The sequence below is a fragment of the Schistocerca nitens genome, chromosome 6 (genome assembly GCF_023898315.1).
Source record: "Schistocerca nitens isolate TAMUIC-IGC-003100 chromosome 6, iqSchNite1.1, whole genome shotgun sequence".
NCBI classification, from domain to species: domain Eukaryota; kingdom Metazoa; phylum Arthropoda; class Insecta; order Orthoptera; family Acrididae; genus Schistocerca; species Schistocerca nitens.
In genome coordinates, this window is record NC_064619.1 from 598,639,485 (window position 1) to 598,654,374 (window position 14,890).

General features: G+C 43.7%; 1 protein-coding gene across 1 annotated transcript in view; it reads left to right on the forward strand.

Moving 5' to 3' along the window:
• The window catches only part of LOC126263516 (monocarboxylate transporter 1-like), a 115,582-nt gene extending 101,640 nt beyond the window's left edge, over window positions 1-13,942 (forward strand). Inside the window, exons 7-8 of the mRNA XM_049960608.1 lie at window positions 9,540-9,731; window positions 13,818-13,942. Coding sequence (XP_049816565.1) covers window positions 9,540-9,731; window positions 13,818-13,942 — 317 coding nt within the window. The remainder of the gene's footprint in view (window positions 1-9,539; window positions 9,732-13,817) is intronic.
• The last annotated feature ends 948 nt before the right edge of the window (window positions 13,943-14,890 follow it).

A 14,890-nucleotide genomic window follows, 5' to 3' on the forward strand; every position in this document is an offset into this window, starting at 1 on the left:
GTGGAGCGCAGTTTTTGCGACCGTCTTGCTTTCTCATGACGTGGCCGTAACAGCGGAGACGGGCTTCTCCCACTATGTCCGCCATTGGCGCACACGAGACCTTTGCCGGACGTCTGTATTCTTCACGTGGTCACATCGTGTCAGCCCCACGGACCATCGGAGCAACTTCATCTCCATGGTGTGTAGCATTTGCTCCTGTTGTTTCGTCATAGAGCGACACTCAGACCCATACTTTGCTGCGGGGCGTACCATGGTCTTATATACCGGGCGATCAAAAAGTCAGTATAAATTTGAAAACTTAATAAACCACGGAATAATGTAGATAGAGCGGTAAAAATTGACACACATGCTTGGAATGACATGGGGTTTTATTATAACAAGAAAAAAACCAAAGTTCACAAAATGTCCGACAGATGGTTCTGGACAGAAAAACTGCTACCGTGACGGGTGAGAGGTACGCCGGTATGTTACAGAATCGCATCATCCCCAGCCTGGCTGATAAACACATGCTGGAACGTACGACGTTTAGGCAGGATGGCGCTCCACCCCATATTGCTAGACGCTTGAAAGATCTCTTGCGCGCCTCGGTTGGGATGATCGTGTGCTCAGCCGCCACTTTCGTCGTGCTTGGCCTCCCAGGTCCCCAGACCTCAGTCCGTGCGATTACTGGCTTTGGGGTTACCTGAAGTCGCAAGTGTATCGTGATCGACCGACATCTCTAGGGATGCTGAAAGACAACATCCGACGCCAATGCCTCACTATAACTCCGGACATGCTTTACAGTGCTGTTCACAACATTATTCCTCGACTGCAGCTATTTTTGAGGAATGATGGTGGACATATTGAGCATTTCCTGTAAAGAACATCATCTTTGCTTTGTCTTACTTTGTTATGCTAATTATTGCTATTCTGATCAGATGAAGCGCCATCTGTCGGACATTTTTTGAACTTTTGTATTTTTTTGGTTCTAATAAAACCCCATGTCATTCCAAGCATCTGTGTCAATTTTTACCTCTCCATCTACATTGTTCCGTGATTTATTCAGATTTCAAATTATACTGACTTTTTGATCATCCGGTACTTTTTCCTTTAGATACTGTGGCATCTCTTTATCGCAGAGCACTGCAGTGACCTGTCTCCACTTGAGCCAAGCTGCATGCACCCTCATCCGAGTATCAAGAGTTGTGTCGCAGTCTGAGGTGACTTACGGTACCTCTGGTTTAGGCGCCGCATTCTAAGTACTCTGTCTTCTGGACATTGAGGTGCAGTCCATTTACAGCCAGTCTGCCCTTCCACGTTTGAACCTGGTGCTGGAGTTCAGGGCGGGCTTGGTCGGAAAGTAACAGATCATCTGCATAAAGAAGGGTCCAGGGATGTGAAGTCTGTGTGTTAGCTGTTGGCGTATCCATGCAAAGGATGAAAAGCAACGATGAAAGGGCTCACTCTGACATTCCTTTATTTTATTTTTTAGACAAAATTTATGGTGCGCCGTCTAGCTATTACGATGAACCGTACATTTCATTAATGAGCACCTTCCATTCACGGCTACAACAGTAAGTAGACACTACCTGACAAAAAATGAAGCATTCAGTAGTGGTGCAGGAAACGGAGTGAAACTTCACAAGTTGAGAAACTGTGTACTGATATTACAGCAACCACGATATCGCCTCAAATTTGCAAAGAACTTGGCAGAATGAACTGCTCATCACTATGACGTTATTCTCCCACTGTCTTGGATGCACGGGCGCTAAAGATATTCCTGTTGTGGGCCCGCAAAACCTAATCACTATCATCGCTGCTGTGGATGCACGTACTGATTATGTTGGGTTGGGTGTCATAAAGTCATTATACCCACTCCTGACCCAACCTGGCTCACAACCGCTGTATCCTGACACTGGGACTTATACTGACGTACAAAATTTAAGGGCGAAAGTAAATTTCGCGTGAGTCACTCTCAGGTAATTTAGTTCGATGAAATTTGCACCATGCGTAGAAAGAACTCCATATACAGTATGAACATTAATAAAACCGACAAACTGCAGGGACGGCTTCCTAACTGGAAATGGAGGATGAGGTATGATGAATACGGGTCAGGAAATGAGTCAATGCCACGGTGGATGGCGGTGACGAATGAGAAGTTCTTCTGACCACGTGCCGTGTGTTCTTGTGTGTTGCAGACTGTGTGACTGACGTAGCGTATTGTAAGCAGCGGAATGTTCCGGTATTCATGTCAGGTACAAGCCGAGATGCTGTCTGTGTACGGCCAAGCAGATGGAACGGCCGAGAGGCAGCACGGCTATACCAAAACAAGGGCATTTGTCTGATCATGGGTCCTTTCAGACAGGCGAATGTACAGCGGGTAGTGGATATGCGTACACCAGATCTGGAGGACCGGGTTCTGCCTCTCGATCTCTTCCATCTACTTAGCCGTACAGAAACACCACCTCGGCTTGTTGCCGACTTAAATACCAGATCATTCTGCTGCTTACAGTGCGCTTCGTCAGTCACACAGCCTGCAAAAGATAAGAAACACACGGTACATAGACAGCGGAACTTTGATTTGTCAGTGCCATCTACCGTGGCAACGATGCATTGCCGGACACATGTTCGTAGGACGTTTTTCCTCCATTTGCAGTGAGGAATCCGTCCCTGAGGGTCTATTAACGGTCACCCTGTATATATATACACTGAAGGAAAAAAATCACACCACCAAATAGTAATTAACGTAAAGTAATGAAATTTCGGAAATACATTTATCTAGGTTACATAGTTAAGTGATTAAGATTGCAGGATTGCAGGTTAATATAAGCACGAGAGGAGCCATTGCAAATGTGAAATGCTGGTACATTGACAACCGGTATAACAGCCACAATGTTGAATGCAATCATGCAAAAGTGCACGCATTGTGTTCCACAGGAACCGGATTCCAGAGTTCCATACCGGTTACACTTGGTCGGTCAATACAGTGACGCTTAGTGCAGTTTGTGGGTGATGTAGGATTTGTCGCCCAATGATGTCCCATATGTGCTCGACTGGAGAAAGATCTGGTGATCGAGCAGACCAAGGGAACATTTCGACATTCCGTAGAGCGTGTTGGGTGGCAGAGGTAGTATGTGGGCCAGCGTTATCCTGTGGAAAACGACCCCTGGAACGCTGTTCATGATTGGCAGCACAACAGGTCAAATCACCAGACTGATGTACGAATTTGCATTAAGCGTTACGTGGGATAGCCACGACAGTGATTCTGCTGTCATTCGAATTGTCACCCCAGACCATAGTTCAAGGTGTAGGTCAAGTGTGTCTAGTATGCAGACAGGTTGGTTACAGACCGTCAACTGGTCTCCTTCTGAACAACACACAGCCATTACTGGCACCGAGAGAAAACCAGATTTTATTAGAAAACGCAACCGACCTCCACTCTACCCTCACTTGACACCACTGAGGTCGCAAATGGCGGTACTTTGGGGTCAGTGAAGAGCACGCTAGAGGGCGTCTGGGTCGGAGCTGTCCTTGAAGTAACCGATTTGTAACGATTCGTTATATGACTGAGGTGCCAACTACTGCTCAAATGGCTGCTGCATGTAAAGTACGAACCCAACAAAATTGTCTCTCCTCTCGGCAGTGCCACGTGGGTGAGTGGAGCTTGGTTTTCTTGCGACCATACATCCCAGTGAACACTGCTGCCAGAAATTACGTACGGTGGCTACATTACTGCCAAGTCTTTACGCAGCACGATCTCGTTGAAACGCAATGAGATATCGATAATGGCGTCTTTGTCAGCTTAAAGACATTCTTGACGAACATCAACCCTCCACGTCCAATCTCAAAGATAGCTAACGCTCACGACCGTCACTGCTTGTATTTAAAACAAACCTGATTTTCTTCCTCATAACGTTGCTATTAGCGCCACTCTTATTCGACCAGGGTGAAATCTGAACAGACATTATCTCTCAGATGTAGGAACACACCTACCAAGTTTCATTTACGTCACACAACTCCTTCTTGCAGCTGCTTTTAATCCGGCAGTATGATATACGCAGTGTGGCTAACGGGAATGACACCTTTGTTTTAAGACAGTAATTATTCTGAAGTTCACGCGATCTATGATGGTCCCCCTGGACATTAAAAAAGGCGAGAAGTTGTTCTTAACGGGTCGAGTCATCACCACGGACGCAATGCACGTTCTGCGACGTGTTCCCATGCTGGCCACAAAACTGGCTAGTAGTTCTAGTACTACGGCGTTGCATTCCTCCACTAGTGCGGTTGACGACTGTCTGATACTCGTTGGTACCTGTGGATGTGCTGCAGTATTTCCCTACCGAGGCAGGTGGCGTTGTGGTTAATACACTGGACTGTGATTCGGGATTACAACATTTCCAATCCGCTAACAGCCTTCCATATTTAAGTTTCCGTCGTTATCATACATCGCACTGGGCAAATGCCGCGATCATTATTCTTGTGAAAGGGCATTGCCAATTTCCTTCCCCATTCTTGAATGAAACAATCCGAACTTGTGTTCGTCCCTAATGGCGTAGACGGCTATGGGACGCGACAAGATCTGGAAGTCACTACACCAGTGCAACATTATACTTCCCCAAACACGTGGCCTGCCAAAACGACCGTATTCGATAGTGCTGGACATACCCTCACATGGCGAGAGGTGGGAGCCCGTAATCAAGCCAGGAACATTGTCGAAAATGATTGTTTTTGTGGTCCAGATGTTGCGTTGTGTGGGGAGGCAAAATATTGCATAGGCATACTTATCTCCAAATATTTGAGAACGGTTTACTGACTAATCAACATTATTGTGAAACTATACTCATTCTCCATGTGCGTCTTTTCAGGCGGGTATTCACCCATGACTTTACGACTGTGATGATCACACACACTTTTGAGGATCATGTCCCATCTTTCATAATGACAAAGCGAACATCATATATTGTGATGACTTCAGTGTAATTAATGGCTTTCAATAAAAGTGTCGTTCCTCTTTGTCATACTGCATATTTCTTTCAGTTACCTTGTGTACTATATTATAGCAGTTGTTTCTGCGTATGGTCCAAGTTTCATCGATCTATGCTGACGGTGACACATGATGAAAAAGTTTGTCTTATAATTGCATTTCGCACGCCACTGTTATTCATGGCCGGCTGGAGTGGCCGAGCGTTTCTAGGCGCTTCAGTCTGAAACCGCGCGACCGCTACCGTTGCAGGTTCGAATCCTGTCTCGAGCACGGATGTGTGTGATGTCCTTAGCTTAGTTAGGTTTAAGTATTTCTAAGTTCTAGGGGACTGATGACCTCAGATGTTAAGTCCCATAGTGCTCAGAGCCATTTGAACCATTTTTTTGTTATTCATGTCGTAGCTGCTTCCACAGATATTCTACAGAGGCAGATCTGAAGAACTCGCTGGTCACTGGAGAATCTCAATATCACGCGCAGACAGTTCATAGAGATTGTCCTGTGGAAAAGTGGCGACATGATACTGTCACATTAAACACATAAGGAAGCAGACTGTCCGTTGATAGTTGTTTATCTGGTGCTGCAGGGGTCGGTGCTCGGACCCTTTTTGAACTCCATGGACAGACCTTTGCGTCGTGAGTGGCTCGCGTAGAGACAGCACTCACCCACAGTATGTTTACCATCAGCATATTCACCTGCAGCATGAATTCCAGACGATGAGACGGCGCCTCCAGCTCAGGTGCGACTCACTGGGTGCATTGTCGGGAAAGTGGCGCCCCAGATGGAATGCCGGCAAGGGGCAGGCAGTAATCTTCACCCGACAGATGCTGCCGCCTGATCTGCCACCTTTCTACATCCTGGGAAACTCTAGCTCTCGGACAAAGTTCGCAAAATACCTCGGAGTGCCCTCAGTTAGCGGCTCATCTGGGCGCCGTGTACACGAGAAGGGAGCAGTCGGGCGCCTCCAGGCCTTGTGTTCTCTGCTTAAACCTAAGTCATCGCTGTCTCCGCAACACGACATTAAACTCTACCCATCCCTTGTCAGGCCTTTGTTGGAGCATTTCTTCCTCGGCGTGCATGCAGGTCAAACACGAAAATCTTATCCGTGCTGAACGTCTTCATTCGGTGTTACGCTAACCTGACTAGATGGGTTAGCCTCAGTTGATGTGGGGATGCCTTGTCTTCAAGCTGCTATGGAGAATATTGTTCTCAGGATTGGCCTCGGGTGATGTGGAGGTGATCTGTTCTCAGGCTGCTGAGAAAATAATTATCGCAGCAGGTTTAGCCATTGTGTTGACCGCCTGCATTGTTCTTCGTGGCCCAGTTCCAGAAGGAGCTGACTGCAGGATTGACCTGCCCTTTAGCAGAAAGCACGACTGGTGCGCTGGAAGCTGACTCACTGCAGTGGGGTGCCTGTCTCATCACGCAGCAGACGAGTTGAATATGGCCTTGCAAGAGGCATGAGCTTAAGAGCCTGATTTGCGTGTCTGCCGCTTTTCCCCACACACTGCCACATACTCCAACAATGGTCTGACAAGGCATGGGTAGGGCTTAGTGCTGTGTGGCGAAGGCAGCGATGACTGAGGGTTAAGCAGAGAAGGCACGGAGGCGCCCCACTGCTCCGCTTCTCGTGAACACTGCACCCAGATTAGCCCCTAATTGAGGGCACACCAGGGCATTTTGCGGCCTTTGTCCGGGGGATGGAGTCTCCCAGGATGTTGACAGTGGCGGCAGCATCTATTGGGCGAAGATAACTGCCTGCCTCTTGGAGGCATTGAATCTGGGGCGCCACTTTGACGACCAGGTACCTAGAAAGTCACAACAGAGCTGGAGGTGGTGACTCATCATCTGGACATTCATACTGGAGGTGAACATACCGTGGGTGAGTGCCATCTCTACGCGAGCCACCCTCGACGTGAAGGCCTGTGCAGGAAGTACAAGGGGCCGAACACCAATTCCTGTGGCACCCTTTGACGTAACTGCTTCTCTGTGGATGACCCATCGTCTGTCCTCATGTGGAAGGTCCTAGCAGGTACTTCCTTGTTTCCAGCGTCCTCTTTGCCACCTCCACCAGACGCAGCAGCTGGTGAGAGCAGTTAATCTGATATATATATATATATATATATATATATATATATATATATATATATATATATATATATATATATATATATATATATATAGTTAAGGCTCACCGGCCATTTGACCATCTTCGTCTGTGAGGATGCACAAACAGTGCCCGAACTCTTAAGGGGATCGGCAAAAAGCTGCAATTAATGAGTATAATGGGCAAGGGTACTATGAATATAGTGCGGGACATTAAGTTTGTGGGTCTCACGGAAGGCGTGGCAGAGATAAGTCCCTGCTGTCGCACTATCCTCTGAGTCCTCGGTGGCTCAGATAGACGCCGGCACGGTAGCTCAGCGTGTTCGGTCAGAGGGTTAGCTGTCCTCTGTAATAAAAAACTGAGATAAATTGATCAACAACGAACTGAAACGGGTGTCTTGCGACGTTCGCCCTGAGCAGATGCAACGAACTAAAACGAAAAAAAAAGAGGATAGAGTGTCTGCGCTGTAAGCAGGGGATCCCGGGTTCGAGTCCCGGTCCGGGCTCACATTTTCAACTGTCCCCGCTGACTTATGTCAACGCCTGCATGCACCTAGGGGTATTCATTTCATTGTAATTTCATTAATGCCGTTGTTAACTATCATTCTTACTAACTGTTTTACAAAGTTTCAGAACAACTTGTTTATTAGAACTGTTTTAATAATTCATAGCAATATATGTAATATTCGATCGCTGTTCAGTGCATGCAGACGTTTCGAAGAGCCATCTGATCCATGTGCAAACAGCTGTGGAGCAGTGGACTTCTTGCTCATATTACAAATAAATGTCTGAATGACTACGAAAGAAAGAAAACGAGTTGCTGAAGTTGTCACGTTGCCTGACCTTGAATAGTCAGAACAGCAACAGTGCTTCAGTGTGCATATAAAAATGTTACGGAGCAGTCTCGTAAAGACATCGGGATTGTGTACTGCACAGTATCATAGTACGAGGGTTACACACTGCCTTCCAATGCGTAGCCCCTTCTCATGGCCTCTAAAGAGCTGCAAGTTGTGCCGATGTTGTTCTCAAGTGGTACTGTGTATTCTGCCTGGTACGGTGCTATTTACCTTCGCTTCACATGCAGATTTCCTAATACAACATACGCGCTCGCTTCTTCGATAGCACAAGTTACATGCACTAATAGCTCATCATCCGCATTCACGAAATTATGATGATGATAGTTATGTAACTGTACCCTGGAACATTAGTCCCTTGCCTTGTTTCAATCTGTTCCCTAACACCGTTGTAGTTGTTACGGTTAAAAGTTATAACAATTCAAAATACATTTTCACTAGCTGATTTTTAGTTTTAAAAAGTTGACAGTCAGTTCTGGACATTCTGAAACAACTTTCCAAAACAGACAAAATCCCCTTCAACACACATCTATAGCGTGAAGACAATCTGTTGCGTTGCTTATCCTAGAGCGTCTCTGCATTCCATCACAGCGACAGAAGTGATTACAAGGGCACCTACAAGTCCAAACCGCACGTAAGCCGATCTGCTACAGATGTATTTGTGCATCCACCGCCATAAACAGAACTGCAACAGTTTTAGGTTTGGAGATTCTGTTGGCCTGAAAATGACACCACTGTGAGCAATCGACTTATAAGGGGACACGTCGCTGAGATGATGCCTCGAATATGAAGTATGCTGTGTTACTCAGCTATAATGTATGTACATTCCATTCTGTGTTGATGACGCAAAGTAATTTGTTTAGCAGTTAGTTCAAATGCAAGTTACAGTGTCCCATTATTCATTTCACTAATTTGGCAGCGTCTACAATTACGTTACCAATACTGCCAACCAACTAACTTACATAGAAACAAACGTGGAAATTGGTTTCCAAAGTGCATGTCCAATTTTTCTGCAAGCATGGGTCATTACGTGTGTATGAATGATATGCCCCTTGCTTCAGCCGTTTGAAATACGGGGTGTAAGTGATACAAGTGGAGATATTTCTATTGATTAGTGAGAAAGGTGTACTGAACAACATTACATCAAAAATTACATCATTTGCAGACCAATAATTATAGTTATTACATGTCGTATGTTTTTGGGTTGGGTGTTACCTCCAAGTGCATGTGGTCAGGTGTGAAAATTTGGCTGCATCGACGCAAGAGAGGTAGTTTATACTTACCAGCGTAGTCCACCTGGTGGTGCAGTTACGACTGCGCACAAAACATCAGGTTGTGAAGTTAGTGAAGTGTTTGTGGGAAGAGTGACGCAGAAAAATCATCCAACTCTCTGATTTGTGTATATATTAAATTATCACATATAAAAATATCTGCACTTGTACAAGTTACACCCTGAATGTTGGTGCTCTCTCGTAATACATAGAGTATCGTACAAATATCCTATCATGTCCACATACCTTTCCTTTGAGGAGAGATTTTTGTGAGTTTCTATTCAGCGATCGCTTATTTCGGCACAGTATCCAGTTCTGAGACCGTGACGTGATAACGCTGTGTTGCAGCGGTGGCCATGAGCTCTGAGCTGGTGACGCTGTGCGTCTGGAGCGCCCTGTCTGGTTTCGCCAGAGGAGTCGCCGTCGTCAACTCCAACATGTGCGTCGCAGACACCTGCCCCGACCACAAGCTGCCCGCCGCCGTCGGGCTCAACATGATGTTCGCCGGCGTCCTCATGTTCGCCGTTGGGCCCATTGTGGGTAAGGCGCTAACCTTCCAACTTCTGCTTCCCGTTACTAGTGCACACTGGATGGATTTAAAAGGTTACGATATCTACCGGCAGCCACATTCTTTCTAAGGCGGATATTCGTTGGTTATTGTCGTGTTGACAATGGAGATTTTACGATTTGAGCGGGCTTTTGTTTTCATTAGGGAAGGTACATCGAAAGATAAATATTGTAATTCAGTATAGTGGAACATCGCCTTGCTAAGTACCGATATCGACGGTTCATCGAATCAGAAGTATCGATACTTCGATATATCGGCGCTAAAAATTCAGGATTAAAATTCAGGTTAATTAAGATTGCTTGTGTTATTTGAAACTGTGAGGAGTGGGTTTTATGAAATGCCAAAACATTACGGAAAACCAACTTTAATTATACATTATTTTTCACATAAATAGAGAAATAAAGAAGCTACACTAGACCATAGGACAAAATAGAAAAAATTGGTCAAAACACAGATAATACAAAGGAAAAGTTGTCAGTACAGCAAGTTATTTAAAAAAAAAGAATTAAGTTAATAAATTTGGTAGTGCGTTACGCTTTTAATCTACTCCTTTGTGCATTAATCACTTCACCAACTTTGGAAAATGTCTTTTTGCGGTAACGAAGGTCTCTTCAATAGATGAATAGTTCCTAGCTATCTAGTACAGCCTGAAACTAGGCTGAGATACGATACTTTCTTCCAGATTGTGAATTAGGCACACACCAACAACTGTCCACCGGGTGATAATTCTGGGAGAAGTTTCCAAATTTCTGTAGCAACTTCAAAGTAAGAAGCAGTTGGCATCTATTCTAGATTGTAAGTACTTCAATATTAAAAGAAATCAAACTTCAGTTTTCTATGTTATTGATGGTGATAATAAATAATATTATCCGTTTTCATTGTCACAAAATATCAATATCACCGGTATATCAGCTGGACAAGTATCGATTAAAAGTGTCGCCTTATGTGATTCCGACATATCAATTATTCGATATATGGCTGTGCTATATCCTAACATTAGTTTCTTATGTCGCTTGGGAGTCGTGTGTGTTAGAGTGAGTCAGTAGCTCGCTTCACGTGAGAAGGTAGACAGAACGTTGAATCAAGCTAAATGGCGCAGGAGAATACTAAATGCGAGACAAATTCCTGCGATCTAAGACGAGGAAAGGTGATAAGAGGGAGAACATTAATAGAACACTTCAACGGGTAAAGTGGTTTTAGCAGCTCAAGTGAGCATTATGAGCAAGCTCAATAACTGTCTAATACGAGGTTCATCTCAACGTTAGTAATATGCAGGGGTAAATTTTCACAATGTCACTAACCTGAGTAAATTAGTGCTGAAAAAGTGAAGACGAGCGCGAGTGCGAAATGACGTATAGTAGGGTTGAAATTGTTGTGTAATAAATGGCGACTGTAATTACAAGTGCCGTTCATCAGAATTATTAAAATTATTAGTGGAAATTAATGTGGGGTGGGTCCATGCGTCACCTTTATGATGTCTAAAGCTCTGCTGGGAACACTTGCAATGAGCTGTCTGAATATCTGTGGAGAAATGGCAGCACATTCTTACTCAACAGCTGATATCAGAAAATGCACTGATGTTGGAAGTTGGGCTACAAATGTTTACATTAACTTTTATTGTAGCTACAACGGAATTATTTTTTCCCAGTGGAAAAATGTTCAACCTTTTCATCATGCGAACGTATTGCCAACAAGAGCTTGCGGTGCTTTCCAACGAAAACAGTCTACAAGTCTGTGTGAAATTAATCTTCTTGCTCGACTTCTACTTTAGTTCCCACTCCCAAGAGCACAGACTCCTTTCTGTAGTAATATGGCTTCATCACAATAATCTACATGTTAACATCGTAGTTTAGGCTAAAATATTCGTTTCTTTTACCGGCAGCTATGGGGTGATTAATGAAAATTTGTGCCGTACCAGGACTGGTCGTGGGATTACGTGCTTATCGAAACTGGTTGTGGTATTACTGATAATTCCTAACGTTACTTCCGAACACAGGAGCCAAAGGTTCTCCAAGTGTCAATTTGAAATAGCACCCCTGGGAGCTGGGGCAACGGATTCACTGGGGGTCCCTGGCTTCCCTTGCCAGATGGATATATATAAAATGACTTCAATCCAATGAAATGAAACAAATTGCATCAGTGGGGATAAAAACAAAACTTAGATCCGCAATGTGCATTTCCCACATACTGTTTGCTCTCATATTTGGAAGTAGTGGAGAAAACATTAGTGACAATGAAACTTATAATCAGCCTTTGAGGTGTGCTCACACAGTCTAATCGTTTATCACAGTAAGCATACCAAGAGAAGGACATGCTTTTCGTTTCGTTTCAAGATTAATTCCTCACAATTCTTTAGTCCCAAGAAAAAGCCTTGCTTAGGGTACATGAAGACGGCATCAATCGCCAAAGATTCAATGACTGCGAAGACGTTCATTGGTAAAAACTAGCAGGGGCTGAAAGGGGCGGTTGAAGACCCGATAAAAACAGTAAAAATAAAAGAAAAAGGAAACAGTTTGAAAACAAAATTTAAAAAGGGGTTCAGGCATAGTCACGCCATATTCATTACACTGAACTTCAGCATTTTCTGTGTATACTTCACTGACATCATTTGATGTCACTGAATTTCGTTCAGTTCATCCTCATCGATTCCACCCATGAATTTCAATTTCTGGGCAAGTTAGTCATCAAAAGTGAACCTTGCAGCCAGTTGAGTAAACAACCTAACGTGCTTCTGTTGTACACATACATGATACCTAACTATATGTGATACAATATCTCGCTTAGCTTCCGCTTCATTCAGCCTCGACGAAATAATCAATAACTGAACGGACTAAGCACTCTTTGGTCTAGTTTGCCTTAAGGGTACCCACCTGCATCACATTCAGACTCGGGGGGCGGGGGGGGGGGGGGGGCATAATTCTGCGGCAATAAATTCTAGTAACCAAGGGTCGGTCTTATTACCACCAATCGTTGTAGCGCTTCGTAAATATCTCTACCAGATATCATCCGTAATATGTGCTTCTTAATGTTTGTACCGATCGCAGAGATATAGTTGTTACTGGAATAGTATTCAGAGGCGCTACGCTTCAAATGCCCGTCGGGCCATCGAATATTAAGCTTCTCATGCTTTCAGTAACGCCCCTAAAGAAAATTCTAAAATGGTTCCTTTGGAAACGATGCAATCCTTCCCCGTCTTACCTTAATTCCAACTGGTACTGCACCGATAACGACACCGTCGTCGACGAAACGTTAAATGATAAGTTTCCTTCAGTCAATCTTCCATTCTGCTGGCCAGATTCCTTTGCAAATATCCGAATAAAAGGTCTCATATTCACAGACATCGTATCTTCTCGTCTTCTAACCAAAAACAATTTTGTGATGTACTTCTTCAGTTGATTAAATAAAGCTTGTATAACAGTATCTTTGGGTGGGGAGTGGAAGCTGACGCCATCGCACCGAAGTGGGTTATTGTTGTCCAAGATATCGCATATTATAATTAAATGTAAGGGATGTACGACAAGAATAACACATTGTCCGTGATATGACAAATTATACAAGGCAAGCGGTATTTATTAATTCTGCGTTAATGCCGTTGTATTTACAACGAGAGAAAACATTAGCACAATTAAAATTAACGTATTTTGGTGGTCTGTTTATGCTTTCTCATCTCGTCTCCACTATGTCGAATCTTCCTATATCCTATAGACACTTCAAAATGATTTTCTGTCAATACTTACTGCATTTGTGTGCTATAATAGTTTGTACGATATTATTATCGTCCTCTTTGTGTATCTAAGAAAGCCCATAAATTCGTCCACCACTTCCTCGGTCATTTTTGAGGGTCATGAAACTTACTATCCATACAGATATCTTTCACATCCAGAATTATGCATTAATCCCACAGTAAGACCAATTTTTCCTCTCTCTCTATGTGTTGTAAAATTCCTAGACGAGCTGTCGTTGAATTACGTGCCCATGTCTTTACCCATAAACAGAATATATTTTGCAGCAGTTGTGGTTGTGGGGTACATTATATTAAATATTTTCCTATTTTTCAGGTTTTGTCCGTGACAAGACAGAAGACTACCCGCTGTGTATGCACCTCCTGTCTGGAATGCTGCTGACGGCCATGTTTTCTTGGTTTATTGAAGGCGTCGTTCAGTGGTACCGCCAGAAGAGATGAATCCTCTGTCTATAATCATTCCCGATCATCAGTCGTTTTATGCCTTAGTTTTTTTAAAGAGATTTTATAGATCATAAGAACGAGTTATTTATTCAGGTCTAGCAAAGTAGATTCTTTCGAAGTAGTCACGAACGGGAAAACGCGTGTAAATGTACTTATGCAGAAATGCACTTTCAAATTTGAATGTATTGTTGAATCTCAGAAAAGCATGGATAAAATTTGTATTGCCTAAGAAAACCGTTATATCCTTAGAGATTACTGTTATATATAGCCTTCACCATTAACATCCTTTCAATATCTGGCTGTCGTCGACCACACTTTGCAGACAGGTAAATATCACAGATATAGCTGTAACATAATGGAGAGCTAGTGAAAATTCATAGCGTACAGTTTTGTCATATGCAGTAGAACTTTGGTAACCCAGCAAGTAGGAGAACAAGATAGGTAACAAAAATTGTTACCGAGAGTTTTGGTGCAGTTTAATAGGCATCAGTATCTTTAGGAATAGAACAGGTATCTCTCTTTGTCGAGGACATGCAATATGTTGGACGTGTGTCTACCACTGATGGTTTTGCTGAAATTTTCTTCTGAGTCCTGTGAAACATTGCAGAAATACTGTACTAACTTGTTTCTTGGGCTGAGCTCAATTTTGACAAAAAATGTTTTGCTAAGCGAATTTCACAAAAGCTTTCAAGGCGTCTGGAGACACAGCCTAAGAGACGTGAATTGTAAGAGTTTCTTCTTCGTCACTCTAAGTTTCTTGTGCCTCCTTTGGGTAGAAAGCACTTTCTAACATAACATCGTCAGTTGGCTCTTCTTCGATAGCTAAATTACTGTTAATGTTGATCTATTCATCAACTGCTACCGATGAAAACGCACGCACTTCACTAGTGGATGCCAAATTTACCAATCGTCCATTTTCAGAGCGAAAGGTCGTCGACTCATCGT